Source organism: Marmota flaviventris, chromosome 9, assembly GCF_047511675.1.
Source record: "Marmota flaviventris isolate mMarFla1 chromosome 9, mMarFla1.hap1, whole genome shotgun sequence".
Lineage (NCBI taxonomy): Eukaryota > Metazoa > Chordata > Mammalia > Rodentia > Sciuridae > Marmota > Marmota flaviventris.
Window position 1 is genome coordinate 18586379 of NC_092506.1, and position 26800 is coordinate 18613178.

The 26800-nt window shown below is 34.4% G+C and overlaps 2 protein-coding genes across 2 annotated transcripts; both read right to left on the reverse strand.

Annotated features, from left to right (window-relative positions):
• Nucleotides 1-13566: 13566 nt before the first annotated feature.
• Nucleotides 13567-14490, reverse strand: LOC114093541 (olfactory receptor 4A47-like). The gene has a single exon (XM_027936335.2). It carries the CDS (start codon nt 14485-14487, stop codon nt 13567-13569), a length of 921 nt encoding a protein of 306 aa, XP_027792136.2. The 5' UTR covers nt 14488-14490.
• A 10379-nt stretch (nt 14491-24869) lies between these two features.
• Nucleotides 24870-25793, reverse strand: LOC114093540 (olfactory receptor 4A47-like). The gene has a single exon (XM_027936334.2). It carries the CDS (start codon nt 25788-25790, stop codon nt 24870-24872), a length of 921 nt encoding a protein of 306 aa, XP_027792135.2. The 5' UTR covers nt 25791-25793.
• Between the last annotated feature and the right edge of the window lie 1007 nt (nt 25794-26800).

The window sequence follows — 26800 nt, forward strand, 5'->3', positions numbered from 1 at the left end:
CAGAAAATGGACATTCCAGAAAGTGCAGGTGGGGGAGGCTGCATTACTGGGGAAGGAGGATATATAGAAGGTCCAGGTCCTTTGTATTCAAATGTCTTTGACTCTAAAACTGCTTTAAAAATAACATTCATTATGTTTTTTTTTTTTTTTTTTAAATGTGAGAGTTAATTAAGGCCAGGGAGCACCCAAATACTAGAAGATAAGCTAGAAGATCCAGAGACCTAAATGCGGACCAGAACTTCAGTCAGACCAAAATGTGAGTTAAGATGGAATAATAATACCCTTTTGAACATAACCTATTATGGATTTTAAACAGTACTGCAAAGAGGTTGAGAGACATGATTAGGTTAACTATCCTTCTTATGATTTTATACCTTTGAAAGGTTTTTTTTCAAACTATAAGCAGCATTTTTGGTAAAATGAAAGAAATATTGCAATTAAACTTTTGATAATACAGTAAAGAAGTGTAGAGTACCCATACAGTGTCTGATACACAGAAGTATATAGTAGACTTTTATTTTCTTAAATGAGAATACTAAACATGCCTTTTTTAAATGGAAATGAATGAGGTAGTGAATAGAAGCCAATTGTTCCTTTTTAGATGTCAGAACCAATAATCCCAACTTTAAAAACTGTTTTATGAGAAGTAGGCCCAGGACAGTCTTGCTGGCCCTTGCAGAGACCAGGCAGGCCCAGGATAGTCCCGCTGATCCATGTAGAGATCAAGTAAAGCCAGGAGTGTCTTGCCAACTCCCACAGAAGGCAGTCCCAGGACAGGCCTGCCAACCCGTGCTGAGCCCAGATAGGCTGTGAACAGTACTGGTGACCCATGTGGAGCCCAGGCAGGCCCAGGTACAAGACTTCCCACCATGCTGAGGGCCACACCTGCACACCACAGCACTGCAGCTCCAAACAGGTTGCCCCAACTTATCCTTTGGCTTCCCCGCTCAGCCCCATTTCTAAAAGTGATTGCTTCTATCTTGGGATACCACCAATGACATCTCAGGTTTGACGCTACATCACACAAACTATGGACGTGGCCACTTTCATCTAGGGGCAACAGCCAGGACCCATAAGATCATCACCAAGGTCCCTGCACACTTGGTTACACCAGAGCTATGCCTGCTAGGTGTGCTAATAACCACCATCCTATTACAGAGGCAGGAGAGCCTTGCACTGGGTTGCCCCTTTCTCTCTTTTCTCCTCTTAACAGCCAACTTCTTTTGATTCATCTTTTACTCTTCCTATGATCAAATACCTCTGCATTCTTACCTCCTACCTCATAAACATCACACCCTACAACCCCCCAAACTTTTCTCTCTTTGTTCACCATTAGAATCTGTAGACCCTTTTGCAAACCTACTGTTTATAATGCAGATAATAATTGAACACATTATTCCTGTTTATTCCTGTAATCATCCAGACAGGAACTATATGGTTTAAAGCTGCCTATACTTTGAATTGGGTGCTGTTAGTATTGATCTCCCCCTCAAAGGTGAGACATTGGTAACCTGCAGGGACACTATAAGATTATAGGTACAAACTGTAATACCTGATAGAACGGAAGACACATAGAGAGCATGAGAAGTAAAAGGAAGAAAGTGTCCCAAACGAACCAAGATGATACAGCAATAGAATCCATTGATAGCACAATAAATTAAATGTCAGAAAAGGAGTTCATAATTTACAAACTTAAAATGATCTGCAAAAAAAACAAAGAGAGAAGAGAACAAATACAGGCAATTATTGTCACTGCAATAAAGAGATAAGAGAGCAAATATAGACAACAATTGATCAATCCAACAAAAAGCTAAGAGAGCAGAAAGATTACTTCAAGAAAGAGATGGAGATTGAACAAAAACCAAATGTAAATCCTTGAAATGAAGAAAATAATAAACCAAATAAAAAAACTTATTAGAAGTCATCACCAACAAACTACATCACTTGAAAGACTGAACCACAGACAATGAAGACAAAAGTGCACTCTTGAAAATAAAGTGGACCACACAGTGAAGATGATAAGAAACAATGAACAAAACATTCAAGAATTATGGGATAACATCAAAAGACCAAATCTACAATTTACTGGGACAGAGGAAGGCACAGAGATACAAACGAAAGGAATGAAAAATCTATTTAATAAAATAATATCATAAAATTTCCCAAACATGAAGAATGAATCAGAAAATCAACTGCAAGAGGCTTACAGGACACTAATACATAAAATTACAACACATCTACACCAAGGCACATTATAATAAAAATGCCTAGCAGAGAGAATAAGCATAGAATTTTAAAAACTGAAAGACAAAAATTCCAGTTTACATATGGGGGAAAACAATTTGGATCTCACCAGACTTCTCAATCTAGACCCTCAAAGCTAGGAGATCCTGGAACAACATATATCAAGCTCTGTTAAGAAAATGGATTGCAGCTAACAATCTAATATACAGCAAAATTAAACTTCAGATTTGATGACAAAATAAAAACCTTCTATGATAAACAAAAGTTAAAGGAATTTACAGTGAGGAACCCTGCTCTACAGAACATTCTTGGCAAAACATTCCATGAGGAAGAAAGGAAAACAATAACGAAAATCAGCAAAGAGACGAACTACACTAAAGGAAAAACAAATCAAAGAAGATACTAATTCAAGTAAAACACCAAAACAAACCAAAATGACTGAGGATACAAACATATTTCAATAAGAATCCTAAATTAACATTCAGGGTTATTATTGAAATATGTTTGTCAATTATTTTTGTCAATTGATGTTTGCCAATCATCAATTAAAAGACATAAACTAGCAGATTGGATTTTTAAAAAAAAGACCCCAAAATATACTGCCTTCAAGAAACTCATCTTATTGGAAAATTTAAGGTGAAAGTGTGAGAAAAAAACACTCCACTCACATGGACCATATAAACAAGCAGGAGTTTCCATCCTCACATCAGATAAAATGGACTTCAAATCAAAGTTAGTCAGAAGAGATAAAAAGAACATTTCATATTGATTAAGGGAATCATACATCAACAAGACATAAAAATTATAAATATTTATGCCCCAAACAATGGGGCATAACAAAACAAACATCAAACACTTCTCAATTACAGGAATCAAATAGACCACAACACAATAATATTGGGTGACTTTAACATAAGTCTCTCACCATTGAATAGATCTTCCAAACAAAAATTAAACAAAAAAATTATAGAACTCAAAAATGCAATCAATGATTAAGATTTAACAGAATATATAGAATATTTCACCCATTAATGAGCACATATAATTTTTTCTCGGCAGCACATTGATCCTTCTCTAAAATAGAGCATATATTATGCCACACAGCAACTCTTATCAAATAAAAAAGGAAGAGACACTACTGTGGATTCTATCAGACCATAATGGAATTAAATTAGAAATCAATGATAAAATAAAAACTAGAAGCTACTCCAAAACCTGGAGAATAAATGATATGCTATCCAATGATGCATGGAGAGCAGAAGACATCAGGTAGGAGATTAAAAAAAAGATTAAAAAAATCTTAGAGGTAGATGAGAACTCTAATACAATATACCAAAAATCTCTGGAAGGCTATGAAGACAACACTAAGAGGAAAGTTCATTGTATTGAGATAATTCATTAAAAGAAGAAAATGTCAACAAATAAATATCTCAAAGCCTTAGAAATAGATGAACTCATCAAAACCAATAGTAGTACAATATGGGAAATAATTAAAACCAGGGCTGAAATCAATAAAATTAAAACAAAATAAACAATTTTTAAAAATTGACAAAACAAAAAAATAGTACTTTGAAAAAAATAAATAAAATTCTTTAACCCTTAGCTACCCTAAGGAACAGAAGGAGAGAGAAAATTCAAATTTCTAAAATTTGTGATAAAAAAAAATCAGGAAAAATACCACTGAAATACATAAGATAATTAGAAACTATTTTGAAAACTTATATCCCACAAAACAGAAAGCATTGAAGACACCAAGAAATTTCTAGAGAAATATGAGCTGCCCAACTGAATCAGGAGGGCATAAACAATTTAAATAGATCAATTTTGAGCAATGAAATAGAAGATGCCATCAAAAGCCTACCAACCAAGAAAAGCCCAGGACCAGACAGATTCGTGGCTGAGTTCTACAAGACCTTCAAAGAAGAACTAATACCAATACTCTTCAAATTATTCCATGAAATAGAAAATGGGGGAATCCTTCCAAACTCATCCTATGAGGTTAGTATCGCCTGGATACATAAGCCAGACAAAGACACATCAAGGAAAGAAAACTTTAGACCAATATCCCTGATGAACATAGATGCAAAAGTTCTCAATAAAATTCTGTAAAATTGCATTCAAAAACATATTCAAAAGATAGCCTACCATGATCTAGTGAGGTTCATTCCAGGGATGCAGGGTTGGTTCAATATACAGAGATCAATAAAAGCAATTCATCCCATTAAAAGACTTAAAAATCATATGATCTTCTAATAGATGCAGGTAAGCATTTGATAAAATACAACACTCTTTTATGTTCAAAATACTAGAAAAACTAGGGATAGTAGAAACATACCTCAACATTGTACAAGATATCTATGCTAAACCCAAGGCCAATGTCATTCTAAATGGAGAAAAATTAGATGCATTCCCTTGAAGAACTGGAACAAAACAGGGATGCCGTCTCACCACTCCTACTCAACATAGTCCTTGAAACTCTAGCCAGAACAATCAGACAGATGAAAGAAATTAAAGGGATATGAATAGGAACTCAAACTATCACTATTTGTCTAAAACATGATTCTACATTTAGAGGATCCAAAAACCTCCACAACCATAAAATTTCTAGAATTAATCACCGAGTAGAGCAAAATAGCAGGGTATAAAATCAACACCCATAAAACAAATGCATTTCTATACATCAGTGATGAACCCTCAGAAAGAGAAATTAGAAAAACTACTCCATTCAAAATAGCCTCAAAAAACAAATAAAATACTTGGGAATCAATCTAAAAAAGAGATGAAGTATCTATACAGTGAAAACTACAGAACACTAAAGAAAGAAATTGAAGAAGACCTTAGAAGATGGAAAGATCCCCCCTGTACTTGAATAGGAAGAATTAATATTATCAAAACAGCCATACTAACAAAAGTGTCATACAGATTTAATGCAATTCCAATTAAAATCTCAACAACATTCCTCATGGAAATAGAAAAAGCAATCATGAAATTCATTTGGAAAAACAAGAAACACAGAATAGCCAAACAGTACTCAGCAAAAAGAGTGAAGCAGTAGACATCACAGTAACAGATAGCTATCATATAAAAAAATGGCATGGTATTGGCACCAAAATAGACATGTAGACCAATGACACAGAATAGAAGACACAGAGACAAACCCACATTAATGCAGTTATCTCATACTAGACAAAGGTGTCAAAAACATACATTGCTGAAAAGATAGCTTCTTCAACAAATGGTGCTGGGAAAACTGGAAAGTCATATGCAGCAAAATGGAACTAAGTCCCTATCTCTCACCATGCACAAAGCTCAACTCAAAGTGGATCAAGAACATAGAAATTAGACCTGAGACCCTGCACCTAATAGAAGAAAAAGTAGTCCCAAAAAGTAGGCCCATAGAGAAAAAGGTTCACTCATACATTGCTGGCACTGCAAATTGGTGCTGCCACTATTAAAGCAATATGGAGATTCCTTAGAAAACTTGGAATGGAACTACCATTTGTCCCAACTATCCCACTCCTTGGTCTATACCCAAAGGACTTAAAATAAGCATATTATAGTGACACAGCCACATCAATGTTCATAGCAGCTCAATTCACAATGTCTAAACTGTGGAACTGACCTAGATGCCCTTCAACAGATAAAGAAATTTGGTACATATATACAATGGAATATTACTCAGCATTAAAAGAGAAAAAAATATGGCATTTGCAGGTAAATGGATGGAATTGGAGACTATCATGCTAAGCCAAGTAAGTCAACCCCAAAAAACCAAAGGCTTAATGTTCTTTCTGATAAATGGATGCTGATACATAATGGGGGTGAGGGTGGCATGGAGGAAATGGAAGACCTTTGATTGGACAAAGGAAGGGATGGAAGGGAAGGGGGCATGGGGGACAGGAACAATGGGGGAATGAGAGGAACATCATTATTCAGGTACATGTATGACTGCACATGAGTTGTGACTCTCCATCATGTACAACCAGATAAATGAAAAATTGTGCTCCATTTGTGTAAAAGGAATAAAAATGCATTCTGCCATCATGTATAACTAATTAGAACAAATAAAATAAAATTAAAATTGTATTATACATGAAAAAAATACTGTTTTGTGAAAAATGAAATTGAAACCAAAATTCTAGAACATATAAAATGTTTCAAAGGAAAGCCCTATCTCAAACAGTGGGATACTATTACTAGTGCTCAGAGGAAATTTTAAGGTCATAAGCTTTTGCATGTTTTAAACACTAAAAAAGAGATTAAGAAATCTTTCAATTAATAATGTTAGAAAACAAAGCATAAAAATGACCAAAAGTAAAATAGGTAGAACAAAATGAAGATAACAATGGTTTCTTCCATCATAAAAAAGAGCTATCCAGTGTGTGTTTTTCATTACTATAACAAATTAGAGCTAATTCAACTTAATAATAGAAAAGATTTAACTAGGCTCACCATTTTAGTTCATCACCAATTGGCCTCTTTGCTTTGGGCCTTTGGTGAAGCAACACATGGGGAACAAGTTGCTGAGTGAATTGTTCACAGCACTTATGGGATATAAAAATGAAAGAGAGGAAAAGATCAGAGTCCCACAATCCTTTTCAAAGCATCCCCTTCAACCACCTAAAACCTCTCACTAGGCCTCACCTCTACACATGTTAGCCATCTTCCAAAAGCCAAGGAACCAACTTCTGTGTGTTCTTTGGGACATTCCAGATTCAAATAATAGTAATATATATTTGGTAATTGGACACAAGTTAACAACTAATGAGAAACTGAACAAATTACTATCTATTCAAATCACAATAGTGAAAGAATCACAAATCTCAAATTTAGAAATGACACAAAAAGATCAAAGAAAGTTTAAAAAAATTGAGTAGTTGTATCAATTGTAATACAACAATAAGTAACTGAATTAGAATCAAGTAAAATAAATTTTAATCAGAATTCAATTTATAATTTCACAAGAAATTATGAACTACCAAAATTTCAAATATATTCATTATTTTGTATTTAAAGTATGTTTCTTATAGTAAGAATATAAATGAGTCGTGTTATTTTTATGGAGTCTGCAATCTTTGCATTTTATCATGGTATTTAGACCATTTACATTTAATGTACTTTGTAGTAAAGTTCATTTTAAACATATCATCTTGCTATTTTTCTATATGCTTTGTATGTTCTTTATTCTTTTTTTTTCCATTTTATGCCTTCTTGCACATTATTATTTATCTTCATTGTTCACTTATTTACATAATTCTTACTTTGGGGGGCTTATAAATTATAATTCCAGCTAGTTTCAGTCTAATAACAACTGATATTATAATACTTTATGTATTTTATAAAACTTAAAATAGTAAAATTATTATTTCCCTTTTGTGCACTTATGGCATTATTGTCAAACTATGTATGTTTAAAAGAACAAAATATGTTATCTTAATCAGGGGTGTTTGTGTTTGTGTGTGTGTGTTGTTGTGTTGTGGTGCTAGTGATTGAACGCAGGCTTTGTGTATTCAAAGCAAACACTGTACCAACTGACTTATATCCCCAGCTCAATCAGGTATATTTTTAAAAAATTTAAATAATAAAAAAATTCTTAAATATTGACTCATGTAGTTACTATTTTTGGTGATCTTCATTTGGTTGTACTGACTGATAGTATCACCTAGGATCATTTTTTATGAGTCTGAATAACTTTCCTTAACATTTGTAATGAAAACCACTGAGACCACCATTATCTTAATCGACTTTTAACATTTTCTCCATGTTATTGACTTAGAGTAACTTGTTTAGAATGTGTTTTCATATAATTTTCTTTATTCTTCTTATGCCTTTCTTCATGCAGCTTCCTGGGCCAGTATTTATGAAGTCTACCAATTTAAAAATATTTCTTTCATTATTTCTTTAAATATTTTTGTACGCTCTGACACAATTTTCCTTTGGCATATATATTTATGGATTTAGTTGTAGAGGTTCAGCAACTCACTATGTGTGTTCCTGTTTTGTATTTTGATACATTTTATTTTGAATAGTTTTAGTGTATCTTTTGTAATCTATTGCAATGTCTAATGTGCTATTAATCACATACCTCCCACCTTTTATTTTCTTACTGAAAATAGTGTAACTTTTGTCTCTTTAGTAAATTCAGGGGTTATATTTTATCTTTCTTATGTCTAATTTTTTAGCATATAGAATGTAATTACAAATTCTTTCAATATCCTTTATGTTACTGCTAATATATGTATTACTTCTGAGTAGTGTTCCAATTATTTACTTATTCTATTTAAAGTGCATGATTTAGTGGTTCATTTCATGCCTTATATTTTTGCATTGGATGTCAGAATGTATTGTTTTACTGTGTTGAGTACTAGGTATCATCACATTTATAAATATTCTTAAAAATTGTTCGGAATTACAATGAAGTTGTTTGGAAATAAGGTGATTTTTGTATGTTTTTCTGTTTATCATTTTTGAAATGTTCTTCTTATTATATTTAACCAAGCTAGAGAAATTCCAATTGTAAATCTAATAACATCCCACAACTGAGCAAAGATCTTTCTAAGTCTCAGCAGAAGACCTGCCCCCTGTGCTGTGAGGATTCCAGTTCAGCTGGTGAAAATAGACATTGTTCTAGGTCCAGCAAATGCAGCACTCCTCTCTCTGGCTGAGTTTTGCTGCTCCAGGTAGTGTCCTGAAATGCAGGCACAGTGCTGAATAATTTAGGGGAAACTCTGGAATTCTTCATGGTGCTCCTTATCTTGTTCCATTTCCCCATCAAGGCCAAAATTAACATTACAAGAACAAGTTTAAGTAAATATCAGAAAAATTAATTTATACTTCATAAATAGGCCAAAAAAAATCACAAGTTAATTGTAATAGGTTCTTAAGCATAATTAGTTAATGCTATATCACTTTATGAAAAATAGGTTAGGAGAATAAATATATATATATATAAATATGTATTTTTTCCTTAACATAAATTGAAGGAATGTATCCTAAACTCAAAGTTGGTACCATACTTAAAGCAAATCACAAAAATTTATGATTTTTTTCTCTAAGCCATTTAAAAATGCTTTGTATGTGAGTCTTCATGTCAAAACAGGAACTCATGAGATACAAATGGAAATTACTCAACAAGGACGCTCCTAACACCCTGAGAACAGTGAGGAGGGTGCTTTCCTGCACCATGTGAGCTGAAGGAAGAGGACATCATCCTGCCTGTCCTCCACCCTCTGCCTCTCCCCCTGCCACCAGCACCTCCCTCTGCAGACCTCAGCACCCACAACACACTCCCTACGCAGAAGCTGCCCCTGCTGCTGTTCCTGTTGGAGGAGACACTTCAAAAGCTTTGTGGGAAAACACCAGTCAAAACATGGTTGAATGTAAAACCTGGGCTGCTCAAATGGGTAGACTCTTATCCATTAAAAATTCTTTGTTCAGACTTTTTAGAATAACCAGGGTTATATAAATTTAATACATTCTTTCTCTTCCATAGTATAATATAAGTTAACAAATGGAGAATTAACTGAACCATACAATGCATGGACACACCTGGATATAATTTCTTGAAAAACAAATTATCTTAATTTTTTTGTTGTCGTTACCAGGGATTGAACCCAGGGTGCTTAAACACTCAGCCACACATACCCAGACCTTTCTATTTTGAAAGTGGCTCTTGCTATCTTGCTGAGGGCTTAAGATATTGAGGCTAGGTCTGAAACTTGTCAGCCTCCTGCCTCATCTTCCTGAGCCACTGGGATTATAGGTGCACCACTGTGCCCAAATATTTCCTGGAAAACAAAATTATCTATAAGTTGTTTTAAGGAAGTGCCTTCAGAGTCTACTCAAAGTTGGCTCAAAATTATTTTTCCAGGAATAGGCATGCACCAAAGAAACTACCATCCTAGCCTAGTCAATAAATGTGACATTGCAAATAATAGTGCAGACAACAGTGAGGAACACAGTTGTGGTGTCGAAGAGGAATTCAGGATCACATGCAAAATCTTCTGCTAAAGGCATAACCTGGACCTCAACCTAAGCAACAGCACACAAACTTGAACAGGACACTCCACCAAACAACTGTCATGCACTCTGACAGATTTGAAGAGTGAGAAGGGGAGTTTTAGTGTTCTCTTGTGCAGGCCTGGATAGTCATCTACCCTCTCATAGGTAGCATGATACTTCTCATGAGCCATGTGGAGAACTTTGAGCTTATCACAAGCAAAAAACGAAATGTTTATATAGACATGTGGGGTTCTGTTGCCAAAGACCATTCTTGAAATGCTGGTTTCAAGGTTACCTTGAGTGGACTCTAGAGGCAAGTCCTGAAGAAAAATTTAAGGATACTGGGATCCAGAAAAAAATAAAGGATCAGGAATGTTTCACATAAAAGAAATCCATGTTTTATGTATGACAGGAAAATGCACTGTGTGACCTTGTATTCTATTTTGCCACAAATAGGATGTCATTGGGTCAGTTTATGAAGTGACAATAAGCCATGTGGATTATAAAATAGAATTGTTTCAGTGAAAATTTCTTAGTTTTTCAACTATGCTGTGTTAATCAATAAGTATCTTTGAGTTTTGAAAAGTCTTAGAGTTTTAAGACTAATGAGTCATCATGTCTACAATTGATTCCTCAGTCTCTAAGAAAAAAAATTACTGTCAATAATTCTATACAAATAAATGATGAAAGAAATGAAAAATAAAAACGAATAAACATATATCTATAATGACATATATGCACATGTAATGATATATATATATAATATATATATTATATATATATATATATATATATATTCATATACTGATACAAAAATAGACACAAGACAGGGAAAAGCATATGTGGAATAATTTTAATACATGGGGAATCTCGGGGAATGTTCGACAGGGTATCTTTCAACATATATCCAAGGTTGAAAATATATCAATCTAAGATATTTTTTAAACAAAAACTACACATGAAAAATATAGAACTAAAACAACACTAAAAATAACAGAATCAATGGATTCTTTACGTAATATATGCAAATAGGTCTGAAGGCTTTATCGTTACCAGATAATTGAACCTGTCATACCTGAACACAGGCAAGATTTCTTGCATTTGGTCTAAACATTCTCCACATAATAAACTTTCACAGGTGTTTCAACCTCCATGAGCCCTTTCTTGTGCAAATATAGAAAGGGTTCAATAAAAGTACCCACCTCATGATGTTCTTGGAGGAATTAATACATGAATGTTACATGAGGAAACCCACATAAAATATGTAGAACAAGTCCTAAAAGGATAAGTATTTTATAAATTCTGGGTGTGATTTTTACTTCAGAGAACATCATCCCAGTGCTACTTAAGTTGTCTCAGAAAAATAGATTATTGTTAATGATGAAGTATTTCTATAAAGCACTCATTCAACAATTTTTTAACTGTGGCCAGTTCTATTACAGGTGCTGAGGGCTGAGCAGTAACTTGTATTCCAGAGAGAAACAAATAATAAAATTTTTAAAGTAAAATATATAGAGAAGTAAGTCAACAGTGCTAACCTTAAATGTTGTAATGGAAAATTAAGTGTGACAGGATTAAGAAATATTGGGGTGGATTTTTGAAACATGATAGAAATTTTGGGATATAACATTCCAAAATAATGTTGCATATACAGATATCTATACTCTTTTAAATTATAAAAAGCAATGCAAATAAAACATGAAAAGAACCATAAGAATCCTTTGATATAAGGAAACAAATAATGTAACCCTACCAAACTTTAGTTCACAAATGCCAATATAATTTAATACAATAAAATCTGATGTAAGATCAATGACAAAAATGTATAAGTTTAAAAATTTAATCTCCTAAACAACTGCAAACAAGTTATTTAGAAAAAGTATACCATTTTGATTTTTAATTTCAATTAAAAATATTGTGACATGTCTCAGCTATCATCACCGTTATTTCACACAATCCTGGAGGTAGCCATCAATACAGTTCACCAAGAGAAACATATTAGTATAGTTAGAATTTGTAAAGAAAGACATGCTTATGAGTATGAAAATGACCAAATAATATAGCAGTAAAACCAATGAAGAATAAATAATCAATGCCTAAATTTAAAAAGGAAATACCAAGTGAGAATAATATTCATAAAGTTGGTGACATAAAAACCAATAGAAATGGACAACCTAATGAAGTTGAAACGCAATAATTCCAAGGTGACTCTCCACTAAAATAGAACTTTTAGGCAAAAACAACTGCAAAAATAGTATATCACATAGAATAGTAATTATATTTTAATACTAATAGTACTATTATCTTTCAGTTCTACTGATATCTGATTGACAAATAAGAATTACATATGTTTTGGATGTACAACATGATATTTTGATATATGCATTGTTAAATGATGACTGTAGTTCACATATCCATCATGTCACATGATTAAACATTTCCTTAATCTTTTTGTGGTAGTTCACTCAGTCTATCCTCTAACCAGGAGTCTAGTATACAATACAACAAAAGAAACAATAGCTACCATGCTATCAACACCAGAATCATTTAGCTTGTAAATGAAACTTGGGACTCTGGGACCAACATCTCCATTTTCCCACTCTCCAGCCATGACAATCAACATTCTTCTTTCTGCTTCTATGTGAAGATATTAGTGTTCACATACGAATGACATCATGCAGTATTTCTCTTCTGTGTCCAGCTCATATCATTTATCATGGTATCCTCCAAGTTCATGCATGTTGCATAAATGATAAGCTTGTTAACTTGAAAAACCTTAGAAACACAGTTGCTGCATCTGGGATCATCATATATCTTTTTCCAGATTTACCATTTTGAAAGGGTTCCATTGTAACATTCATATTTCTTATGCTTTCCATATTTATTTTTTTTAATTATTCCATTAAAATTATAAATATAATGACAGTAATGTGATGTAAAAATAAGACACATATAGCATTTAACTATTATAGAAAATGAACAAGAGTAAAAATAAAATGAGAAATAAAAACATAGTTGTTAAAAATAAGTATAAAAATTAAACAAACATCCTTGTAATACTATAAAAATGTTATTCATAAGTAGATTGCATATTTTCATTGACTTCCTAGTATATGTGCACCAAAAATTCCTAGGTCCACAGATAAACAACACACCACAGAATGAGCAATACACTGAGGGAATATGTTAATATCAAAACCTATATTCTATTCTTCAAATATGCTTAACACAATTACCTTAGCAAATTGGCATCAGGATTAAGTCTGAAATAAATAATGCATCCTAAGGAGAGGGCTTTGTAGTGGGAGACTCAGTGATTTCCTACCTGATGTGATTTATTTTCCAGAGTTTCCTCATAGCATTTGACATCTCTGAGTTTCTCAGAGTGTAGATGAAGGGGTTCAGCATGGGGGTTATGACCATGTAAAACACACTCAATGATTTGTCAATGGGGAAAGTCTTGGCTGGTCTTGCATATATGAAAATACAGGGGACAAAGAAGAAGACAACCACAGTGATGTGGGAGCCACAGGTGGAGAGAGCTTTCCACCTCCCCTCCTGACTCAGGTTCTTCAGAGAGTGGAAGATGACAGCATAAGACACGAGTAAGAGCAGAAACAAAATAGAGCACATCATCCCCCCATTGGCAATCACTAAGAGGCCAGTGACATAAGTGTCCACACAGACAAGTTGCAATAAGGGATACATGTCACATGTAAAGTGGTCAATGACATTGGGGCCACAGAAAGGGAGACCATAAATAATGCCAAGTTGAAATGCAGAGTGCACAAAACCTCCAGCCCAGGAGACTACCAGCAGCACCACACACACCCATGGCCTCATGATAAGCAAATAATGCAAGGGCTTACAGATGGCCACATAGCGGTCAAAGGCCATCACCAACAGAAGAGTGACCTCTGCCCCAGCAAATAGGTGTTCTGCAAAGAGCTGAGACATACAAAACTTGAAGGATATGATAATTTTTCCTAAGAATAAGTTTGAAATCAAAATGGGGGAAATGACTGATGAATAAATGATGTCCACAAATGATAAATTAGCAAGAAAGAAGTACATTGGAGAGTGAAGGATCTTACTGAAGGCTACAGTTAGGACAATGAGCAAGTTCCCCAGCATGGTCAAAATGTAGAAGAACAAGAATATAACAAAAAGGACTTTTTGTTCCTTTGGATTTTGTGTGAGGCCCAAGAGGACAAAGTAAGTTACATTGTTGCTGTGTTCCATCTAGTCTTTTATTGGTACTGATTTCAGAGAGTAAAGCAGTTTACCTGTAAAACAATGAAAAAAATCCTTTAAATATTATAACCACAAGTATTCATCTGCCATATATCCTTGAAGCATCTGCTGGTGACACAGTACCTGCAGTAGATATCTGGATTGCTAAGAAAAATAATACAATGTTTCCTGCCTGGAAATCATAGTTATATATCAAATCATATACATAGTTATATATCAAATCCTGGGTGATTGAAAGACCAACTTGAGAAATGTGTTGATAAGTATATTTATTGATTCTTTGCTATAGATTCACAGTGCTGCAATTTCTCAATCTGTTTAAATTTGGAAAGTTACTCTTTAGATTATTTTAAATATGTGAAAGAACAAAAGAGAATGAAAGGGAAATTCATCCATGTAAAGATGTACCATGTATGAAGTCACAAAGTGAAAAACTGAAGACTCACTTAAGGTAATTTTCATATAAAGGGTGGATAAAACAAATGACTAATGGAAGACTACAGACCACCGTCACTGTATCAATACTGGTGCTGAGACTTTTAAAAAAAATAATGCTATTCCTCCACTTTCTTTGTCCCTCAGGTCCACTGGAAATGTCACCCCACAGCATCTTAGCATTCATGTTTCCAAGAACAATGTGCTCACAATGATTTCTGTTCTCCAAGACAGAGGCCATGTCCACTACTGTCCTCTTTCCTTGCTGAGCCCTCACCAGCAACACCTTGTACTGTTCACATTTCTCAAGGCCATCTGGGCTCTTTCTATCATGATTCCCAAACATCTCTCAATATCTGTTCATTAATCAATCACAAAGTGGACTTCATATATTAGACATTAATTGTTGCAGCAGCACAGCAATTCCCCCAAAGCAGTATTAATATGCTGGAACTACAGTTAGTATACACATAAATTTGTTCTCTCAGAGCCCTGCTGCCCGGCATTCAAAATAAAGGTATGAGCACTGGTGGGGCCATCAGAAGCCTAGGAGGGAAGGACCAGCTCCATCCTTGGCTGCTGATGGCCAGCTTATATTCTTGTATAATTCTTCCTGCATTCAAGTTTTCTATTCCAATAGAATATAAATCATATGGAATTGGGACCCAACCTAATACAATTTTATAACTGGATGACTTCACAAACTCCCTATTTCCAAATAAAGTTTCTTGTTGCAGTACTATAGGTAGGACCTCAACATATAAATTATGTGGGGGAAACACAAAAAATCCATAACAGTTTTATGTGAGAACTTGACAAACCACTAATTACCATAGTCTCAGGTTGCCAGATCTCTGAAACCTCCTTCTATAGTCTTTGGTTGAAAATTCCACATTATCTTAACCCAAAAATACCTAAAACTCTCTGAATTTTATATCAGTGTTCAAACTTCCTTTATTCCTCTCTCATTGCTTATTTATACATTTGTTCAGACCCCTTGGCTTTCTATTTATAATATCTTACTGATGTGATCATTCTCATTTAATCCCCTTACATTCCCAGTCAACGGCATGAGCCCCCTGACACATCTGCCGTTTGCTCTTTGACAAATGCTAATCTCAGAGAACAGAAGCAGACACCACAAATTTGAAAGTAATGATGATATTGTATAAAGGTGTTTGGTACCTCCAATCTTTTCATTTATCCAACTAAAAAGTGTTCATAGAACACTGTAATTCTGTCTCACTGTTCACATAAGGTGAACATCAGTGTGTCCACTAGCTCAGGAAGGCTCAGGGTCTACATCGGGCTCATGACATTAGAGGAGAGAAATCTCCATGCTAACTGAGGAATCAGCTTTTTCATCTTGGGCCTTCTACTTTTCCAAATGGAAGCAACAGTGTTGAAGATATAACATGGGCCCTGACTTCAATTTTCAATTTTTTGAATTTATATTTAGTGACCATTTTATACAATCTAAACAGCCATTTTCTGCCTACAGAAGTTATTATTCTCATTTTCTTGAATATTCGAGTGATATAATTACCTGTGTAATTAAACATTCCCACAATCTCAAAGTCTGATTTCTGCTACTGACTAGAATGTCTTACCTTTGGGAGCTTGTCTGAAGTTTGAAGGAGGAAGTTTGATCTCAATCCAAAATAGTGAGTAATCCCTCTTCCATTCAATATGCACACAGAAGAAAGAAAGCTGTGCTATTCTTGGAGAATATATTTGAAATCACACTACCATGATTTTCCATTTTCTCTGGAGTCTTCTAAATACTGCAGAAAATAATTAGTGTTTGTAGTAGTATTCAAAAGAATTACTTGGTAAAAAGAGAAAAATGAAAATTTACCATATTAAAACAATTAAGAAAAAATGCAAACAAACAATTTAAACATAGAAATAGCACATCTAGAATTTTCCAAAAAAAATGAAAAATTTCTAAGTTCTTTTCTGGTAACTTTAATAAATACCACTTAGCTTTTTAATCTGTCTCCTCTTGTCCTGAAAATGCCAAGTATTTGTGCTTGGTATATGGATAGAGTACTCTTGTACCTTTTCAAATCCTTCTTTAAGAAGAATAAGCCATCTTTTTAAAAAAATTATAACTGTGACTAACAGAGGACAGTTTTGTCTGACAGGGACAAAGATCTCTAAATATTTTATAGCAAGAACACATGTTAATCATGGTGCCCTGCAACTGGAACGTGTCCAAGCTGATCTTGCTTAATTACACTCCCTGGGACTCTCCATATACTTTTAAAGAACATCTGTGTGTCAAGATGCAATATAGCAAACACATAAGTAGAGTCACAAGGATATAACAAGGAAAAATATTTCAGAAACATTATGGGACAAATAATAATCAAGAACAAAATATCAGCCCCATTGATTTGTTCCAAAGAGTTGAGTTTATCACTTATTCCTTTTTTTAGTCAGAGCAATTTTCATTTTATATTTATCTAATCTTCATTGTGTTCCATATGAGTTTGAGATTAAATATAGTTTTAAAAGTTTTATGCAGCTGTAGTAACTAGTTACTTATGTATTTATTTTCTTTATTCTTTCTTTTTCTACAAAACTAAAGAGCACCAGGTAGGGTAGTGCACAGTTATAATCTCAGAGGCTCAGGAGGCTGAGACAGGAGGATCACAAGTTCAAAGCTAGCCTCAGCAACAGCATGGTGCTAAGCAGCTTAGTAAAACCTTGTCTCTAAGTACAAAATAGGGCTGGAGATATGGCTCAGATTTGAGTGCCCCTGAGTCAATCTCTAGTAACAAAAGCAAGCAAGCAAACAAACAAACAAAAACTAAATAGCATCTATTTTGTTTCATTTATAATAAGATACCAACTGGTTATACAATAGTTAATAAAACAGAAGAAAAAAATGAAAATGTAGTCCTAACTTCATCAACTTTATACCTAACACAGCCACAAAATAATAATGGAAATAATAATGGAAAATTGTACCTTAAATAACTGTTTGGAGAACAGGTTATTATGACAGAAAAATATAAGAGTGAGACACATTTTGCATAATACATAAGGCCTTTATAAAGGTGATATTTAAGGTAAAGTCCCAGGATGAGAAGTCAGTTGCCCCTTCAGGTCCAGGGTTACATGTGGGAAGATACAATGTGGAAGTCAGCTGGGTGATTTCAAGATGCTGTGCTGTCACTGAACCTGAAGGGGTTGAAGACAGGAAAGGGGTAGAACAACGGGAAGTTGAAGGCATGCACAAAAGCCAAACCACAAAAGATATCACAGATACCACTAAGAAATTCGAACTTCATTTAAAGCGCTTTTCAAATGAGAGTAAAGAGGATGTCCTGTTAGTTTAGCAAAAATTCTCAATATTTAGCAAAACAAATCCATAAAGTGGAAAAAGAATTGTATATCAAAACCAACTGAAATTATTCCAGATATGAAAACCTGGTTCAACATTCAAAAATCAATTAACGTACTCCATCACACCATAGGACCAAGAAGAAAAATCACAGGATTATATCAATATTTTCAGAAGAAGTGTTTAATAAAATTCTACACCCCTTCATTTTAAGGACATTCTGTAAAATATGGATAGAAAAAGGCTCTTAAAGTTTTTTTAAAAAGATTATTATCAAAGCACCGCAAAACTGACATCTTCTATAATAGTGAGAGTCTAGAACATTTCCTGATAAGGGTAGTTTTAGTTATCTTTTGTGTCACTGTAACCAAACCTATTTCTTCTGACACACCCTGCCTGCCTACAGTTATTCCTTGGTTAATCCATACTAGTGGATTAATCCACTCAGTAGATTAAGACTCTCATGAGCTAATCATTTCACTTCCTAACATTCTTGTATTGTCTCTCACAGGAAATTGGGAAGGATACCTCATATCTAAATCATAGCAATCAGGAACAAGGGAAGGATGTTCTCTCTCACTGCTTTTCAACATTGTACTCAAGTCCTAGCTAATATAATAAGAAAAGAAAGTGTATACTAATTAGAAGAAATAAAACTGTCCTTGTTTGCAGTTGACATCATCTATGCAGAAAATCCCAAATACGTCTACAAAACTCTGGAACTAATAAATGATTGGTGTGAAGCTGAAATATAAAAGAATAATGTGCAAATGTCAATGACTTTCCTATAGGCCAGCAATGCACAAGTGAAAGTTGAAGTTCAAACACCGTAGCACTTGCTACTACAATGCTCTCATGAAAAAGGAAGTAAATGTTTTCATTCACATCCCTTGCTCATGTACAGAAAGACTTAATATTGCCAAGGTAGGTTATGACCTAATTTTATAGATGCAAACAAACTCATTATGAAGTTTACATTCTGAGACAAAGACACAGAAAGGGTAGCACCATGCCCAGGGGGGTGTTTTTTGAAGAACAAAATTGCACACTGAACATTATCCAACATCAAAAGTTGCCACAAAGCTTTGTAATCAAGACATGAAGTATTGGTGAAAGAGAATAGAAGGTGATTTCAGAGGAGACAAGTATGTCACCCAGTTTAGAAGACAGGTTGGTAGTTTCTCATGTACTAACATGCTCTTACCCAGAGTCAAGCAATTAGGCTCCCTGGTGTTCAGCCAAATGAAACAGAAGTGTATGTTCTCACAGAAACCTGTACAGACGTTCTGTCTGCTTTGTTCCTAACTGCCAGAACTTAGAAGCAACAAAGATGGCAGTTAGTGGCTGAACAATAAGGTATGGAACAATAAGAAATTACATTGCACAATAACCTATTATTTGTTACTAAGAAGAATTGAGGTACTGAGCCATGGAAAGACCTAGAGGAATCTATTACCAAGTGAAGAAGCTGGTCTGCAAAGTTGTGTGGTTATTACTGGATGACTATCCAGTAAAGTCAAAACTGTGGGAAAAGTAAAAAATCTCAGTTTTTGTGAAACATACAGTATTTTTAGTTCAGTTACTCTCTTCTGTATGATTCTGTGAGTGTGAACACATCATTACATGTTCTTCCAAAACTATAGAAAGTACAACTCCAAAAGCCAAGAGATAACCCTAATGTAAACTAGAAACTTTGGATGATGTCAATGTTAATTAATGAATTGTCAAAGGACCCAATATGGTGTGGCAAGTTGATAGTGTGTGCTCTGGTTTAAAAGTGTCCCCTAAATGCCATGTCTTAGAAACAATGTAACAGTGTTGAGAGGCAATTAGTCCCCTGGATTAATATTATGGTACTGGGGGAAGGGTTGGTTAACTAAGGGGTGGGATGCTGATAAAGGTGAGCTCAGCCCTCCCTTGCAGTCTCTTTCTTGCCATCTTCTACCCTTTTTCCCTTTATGAAGGGATGGTACAGTCCCCTGACTCTCTCCAGATGCCAGTGCCGTGTTCTTAGGCTTCCCAGATTCCAGAATCATGAGAAAATTATTTTCCATTCTTTATGAATTCATCAGTCTCACTTATTCTGTTAGAACAACCGTAAACGTACCAACGGGGAAACTGTGGGGAGGAAGAGATTTCATAAAAATGACGATTCTGCTAAAATTTCAGTGAACCTAAAACTGCTTAAAAAATAAATGTTCTTCAGAATTTCTCCAGTGTTGAAATAAGACTGTAAATGTAGTGAAAACATCTCCTGGGAATTAAGGGGAAATTAAGACATTCTGTGATGAAGGAAAACAAGAATCTGTCATCAGCAGAACTACCCCAGAAGAATGGCCATGGAAGTTCTCTCAACAGGAAATGACACAAGGAGACACCTCAGAAAGAATATGCTAAGGGAAAAAATGGGAAAATGCAATAGACTTTCCTTCTCCTCTTGAGTTTTCTAAATTATGTTTGAGAGTTGATACAAAAATTATAATGTTTTTGATGTGATTCTAAACATACATGAGGAAATATTTAATGTAAACTATAATTATAAACATGGAAAAGTAAAAACTTGATTGAATATAAAACCTGGGCTGATCAAATGGCTAGACTCTTACTCCTAAATTTTTTTTGCTCAGACTTTTAGAATAAACAAGATTACAGAAATTCACTATACTCTCTCTCTTCTATAGTATAATTTAAGTAAGTAGAGATTCTTGTAAACAAATGGAGAATCAACTGAACCAAATAATGCATGGATACACCTGGACATAATTTCTTGAAAAACAAATTTATTTATTTATTTATTTATTTATTTATTTATTTATTTATTCATTCATTCATTCATTCATTCATTCATTCATTTATTTTATCAGGGATTGAACCCAAGAGTGCTTAACCAGTAAGCCACACATCCCCAGTTGTTTTTTTTTTTTTATTTTCTAATTTGAGAGTGTGTCTTGCTAACTAACTTGCTGAGGGCCTAAGTTATGGAGGCAGGGTTTGAACTTGTCATCCTCCTGTCTCAGCTTCCTGAGCCGCTGGGATTATAGGTGTGCACCACTGTGCCCAGCTATTTTCTGAAAAAAAAAAATTATCTATAAGTTGTTTTAAGGAAGTGGCTTCAGAGTCTACTCAAAGTTGGCTCAAAATTGTTTTTCCAAGAATAGGCATGCACAAAAGAAGATACCATCATAGCCCAGTCAATAAATGTGACATTGCAAATAACTGTTCTGACAACAGTGATGATCACAGTATCTAAGAGCAATTAAGAATCACATGCAAAACCTTCTACTAAAGGCATAATGTGAATCTCAACCTAAAGAAACAGCATACAAACCTAAACAAGAACATAGGACACTCCGCCAAACAACTGTCATGCACTCTGCCAGATTTGAAGAGTGAGAAGGGAAGTTTTAGGGTTCTCTTGTGCAGGCCTGGATAGTCATATAGCTTCTTCATAGGTAGTATGATACTTTTCAAGGTGGGGGGTTTTATCATGAGCCATATGGAGAATTTTGAGCTTATCACATGCAAAAAATGAAATTATAGACATGTGGTGTGTTGTTGCCAAAGTCCATTCTTGAAATACTGGTTTCAAGGTTACCTTTAGTGGACTCCGGAGGCAAGTCCTGAAGAACAATTTAAGGATATTGGGATCCAGGGAAAAAAAATAAAGGCTCAGGAATGTTTCACATAAAAGGAATCCATGTTTTATGTATGACAGGAAAATGCACTGTGTGAACTTGTATTCTCTTTTGCCACAAATAGAATTTCATAGGGTCTGTTGGTAAACTTGCAATAGACTGTGTGGATTATTAAATAGTATTGTTTCAATATAAACTTCTTAATTTGCACTGTTGTTATTCAATAAGTGTCTTGAGTTTTGGAAAGTCTTATAGTTTTAAGACTATTGGGTCATCATTTTTACAATTGATTCCTCATTCTTTAAGAAAAAACTATCAATAAGTCTATACAAATAAATGAGACCAAGAGAAATGAAAAATAAAAAAATGATATAGACATATATCTAGAATGACATATGCACATATAATGAGATATATATTCATATACTAATACAAAAATAGACACAAGACAGGAAAAACCATATGTGGAATAATTTTAATACATGGGGAATCTTGGGGAAGTTTCTACAGAATATCTTTCAACATTTATCTGAGTTTGAAAATATGTCACACCTAAGATATTTTTAAGCAAGAACTATGCATGAAAAATATAGAACTAAATCACCACTAAAAATAACAGAATCAATGGATTCTTTACTCAGTATATGCAAATAGGTCTGAAGGCCTTGTCATTACCAGGTACCCAAACCTGCCATACCTATGCACAGGTAAGACTTCTTGGATTTGGTCTAAACCCTCTCCAGGTCATACCCTTTTACAGGGTTTTCAACCTCCATGAGGCCTTGTTTATACAGCTGTAAACTGGGTCCAATGAGAGTACCCACCTACTGATGTTATTGGAGGAATTAATACTTGGAATGTTACATGAGGAAACCCATAACATGTACAGAATAAGCCCTGAAAACGCATACACATTTTAGAAATGCTGGGTGTGATTGTTACTTCAGAGAATATCATCCCAATGTTACTTAAGTTGTCTCTGAAATAAATTAATTTAAAAAATAAAAGCATTTCTATTTCTATAAAGCCCTCATTCAACAATTATTTACTGTGGCCAGCACTATTACATGTGCTGAGGGCTGAGCAGGAGCTTATATTATAGTGAGAAACAATACAATTTTTAAAGTAAAATATGTAGAGAAGTGAGTCAATTGTGCTAAACTTAAATGTTGTAATAGAAAATTAAATGTGACAGGGATAAGAAATATTGGGGTGGATTTTTAAAATATGATCATTCATATTTGTATAACATTCTAAATATTGTGGCATATGTGGATATCTATATTCTTTTAAATTATAAAAAAACAATGCAAATAAAACATGAAAAGCACAATAAGAATCCTTTAATATAAGGAAACAATATAATGTAACTTTACCAAAGTTTAGTCCACAAATGCCAAGATAGTTTAATACAATAAAATCCCATGTAACATGGATCACAAAACATGTATAAGAGTAAAAATTTCTAATCACCTAAACAACTACAAACAGGTATTTAGAGAAAGTATACCATTATGATTTTCTAATTTCAATAAAAAATTGTGACATATCTCAGCTGTCATCACCATTATTTCACATTATTCTGTATGTTGTTACCAATCCAGCTCACCGAGAGAAATAGATTAGCAGTGTTGGAATTTGAAAAGAAAGAAATGCTTATGGATATGAAAATGACCAAAGAATATAGCAGGAAAACCAACAAAGAAAAAAGAAGCAACACCTAAATTTGAAAAGTGACCACTAAATGAGTATAATCTTCATCAAGTTGGTGACATAAAAACAAAGAGAAATGGACAACCTAATAAAGTTGAGACACAATAATGTAACTGTGAATCTCTACTACAATAGATCTTCGAGGTGAAAAGAACTCCGAAACTAGTGAACCATATAGAGCCATAATCATATTTTAGCAGTAATTGTAGTATCATCTTTATTTCTTTCAGTTCTGTTGATATCTGATTGACAAATAAGATTCATACATGTTTTGGGTGTACAGCATGAAATTTTGGTATATGTATGCATTGAGAAATGATGACTATAAATCACGTACACATCATGTCACATGATTAAGTTTTCTTCAATCTTTTTGTTGTAGGACACTTCAGATCTACCCTCTTATTAGGAGTCAAGTATATAATACAGCAAAAGAAACAATAACTACCATACTATCAACTCCAGAATTGCTTAGCTTGCAAATGAAACTTGGTGCTTTTTGACCAACATGACTGTTTTCTCACTCTCCAGCTATGACAACCATCATTCTTCTTTCTGCTTCTGAGAGTGTGAAGATTCTAGTGTTAATATATGTATGACATCATGCAGTACTTGTTGCACAAATGATAAGCTCTCTTAACTTGAAGAATCTTAGAAACACAGTCTCTGCCCCTGGGATGAGTACTGGGAGATGCTGGTGAGTAATTCATCATATATCTTTTTTTCAGATTTACCATTTTGCAAGGGTTCCACTGTAATATTCATATTTATTATGCTACCCATATTAAATTTAAAAATAAAATATTGCACTAAAATTACAATTGTAATGATAGTAAAATCAAATAAAAATGAGACACATATAGCATTTAACTTATGAGAAAAAAGTAATCATGAAAGGAGAAATGAAAACATAGTTATTAAAAATAAGTGTAAAATATTAAATAAATACCCTTGTAATACTATAAAAATTTTATTCATAAATAAATTGCATATTTTTATTGACTTCCTAGTATATGCGCTCCAAAAATTGCCAGGTCTCTTAATAAAAAGACACTAAAAAATGACCAATTAACTGGGGAAATATGTTAAGGTCAAAAATCTATAATCTATTCTTTAATTATGCTTAACAAAATTGTCTGAGCAAATTAGCATCAGTTTTAAGACTGAAATAAATAATGTATCTTAAGGAGACAGTTTCATAGTGAAATGTTTCCTTTTATAGTGACTCAATGATCCTACCTCATGTGACTTATTTTCCACAATTTATGCATAGCATTTGTCATTTCTGAGTTTCTCAGAGTATAAATTAAGGGGTTCAGCATGGGAGTCAGGACCATATAAATCACACTCAATGACTTGTCAATGGGGAAAGTCTTGGCTGGCCTTGCATATATGAAAATACAGGGAACATAGAAGAGGACAATCACAGTGATGTGGGAGCCACAGGTGGAGACAGCTTTCCGCTTCCCCTCCTGACTCAGGTGCTTCAGAGAGTGGAAGATGATGGCATAAGACACAAGTAAGAGCAGAAACACAATTGAGCACATCAACCCACCATTGGCAATCACTAAGAGGCCAGTGACATAGGTGTCAACGCAGATGAGTTTCAATAAGGGATGCATGTCACAAGTAAAGTGGTCAATGACATTGGGGCCACAGAAAGGGAGCCAATAAATAGTGCCAAGTTGAAATGCAGAGTGCACAAAACCTCCAACCCAGGAGACTACCAGCAGCACCACACACACCCATGGCCTCATGATAAGCAAATAATGCAAGGGCTTACAGATGGCCACATAGCGGTCATAGGCCATCACCAACAGAAGACAGGCCTCTGTCCCTCCTAAAAGGTGTTCTGCAAAGAGCTGAAACATACAAAACTTGAAGGATATGCTAACTCTTCCTAAGAACAAGTTTAAAATCAAAGTGGGGGAAATGATTGATGAATAAATGATGTCCACAAATGATAAATTAGCAAGAAAGAAGTACATTGGAGAGTGCAGGGTTTTACTGAAGGTTACAGTTATGACAATGAGCAGGTTCCCCAGCATGGTCAAAATGTAGAAGAACAAGAACATAGCAAAAAGTACTTTCTGCTCCTTTGGATTTTGTGTGAGGCCCAAGAGGACAAAGTAAGTTACATTGTTCCTATGTTCCATCTCTTCTTTTATTGATGCTGATTTCAGAAAGGAAAGAAGTTTACCTGTAAAACAATGAAAAAAATCCTGAGAAGTATTCTAAATTTTTGCTCATCTGAGATATAGATAGATAGATAGATAGATCTCCTTGCCTCACACTACCTTCAGGAGATATCTTGATTACCAAGTAAAATAAAAGAAGTTTTCCTGGACTAAGTGATTTGATACATAATTATGTGGTCCAACATTCAAAGAGTAACTTGAGAAATATGTTCATAAATATATTTATTGATGCTATGCTATAGGTTCAAAGTGCTGCAATCTAAACCTGTTGAGATTTAGGAAGGTTTATCAGAGAAAGTTACTCTTTAGATCAGTTTAAAGATGTGAAATAACAAGAGAGAATGAAAGGGAATTCCATGTGAGCATGCGCTGGTTACACAGTCACACAATGTAATTTGAAGACTCACTTAATGTAATTTTCATATGAAAAGTGGATAAAATCAATTACTAATGGAAGACTCCAGACCACCATCACTGTATCGATACTGGTGCTGAGACTTTAGAAAATGATGCCCTTCCTACACTTTCTTTGGCCCTCAGGTCCACTAGAAATGTCACCCCCCAAGCATCTTAGCATTCATGTTTCTGGGAACATTGTGCTCAAAGTGATGTCTTGTTCTCCATGACAGTTGCTATCTGTCTTATTGCAGCACCAGCACCCCACTTTCTGGTACCAAAAGCTGTCTTCATCTTCTGGAGCTATAGTCATTTTAAACATAAATGGGTTGTCTCAGAGCCCTGATGCTAAATATTCAAAATAAAGGTATGGGCAGAGGTAGATCCCTCAGAACACAATGAACAAAGGTTAGTCTCCATCCTTGGCTTGCAGATGACCATCTTGTGGTAATGTGTCATTCTCCCTCAACAAATATTCTATTCCAATAGAATATAAGTTACATGGGCTTGGGATCCAGCATAATACAATTTCATAACTGGATGACCTTTACAAACTCCATTTCCAAATAAAG

Bases quoted from the DNA above. Each gene is read 5' to 3' on its own strand.
- LOC114093541 (XM_027936335.2), bottom strand. From the start codon at position 14,487: ATGGAACACAGCAACAATGTAACTTACTTTGTCCTCTTGGGCCTCACA.
- LOC114093540 (XM_027936334.2), bottom strand. From the start codon at position 25,790: ATGGAACATAGGAACAATGTAACTTACTTTGTCCTCTTGGGCCTCACA.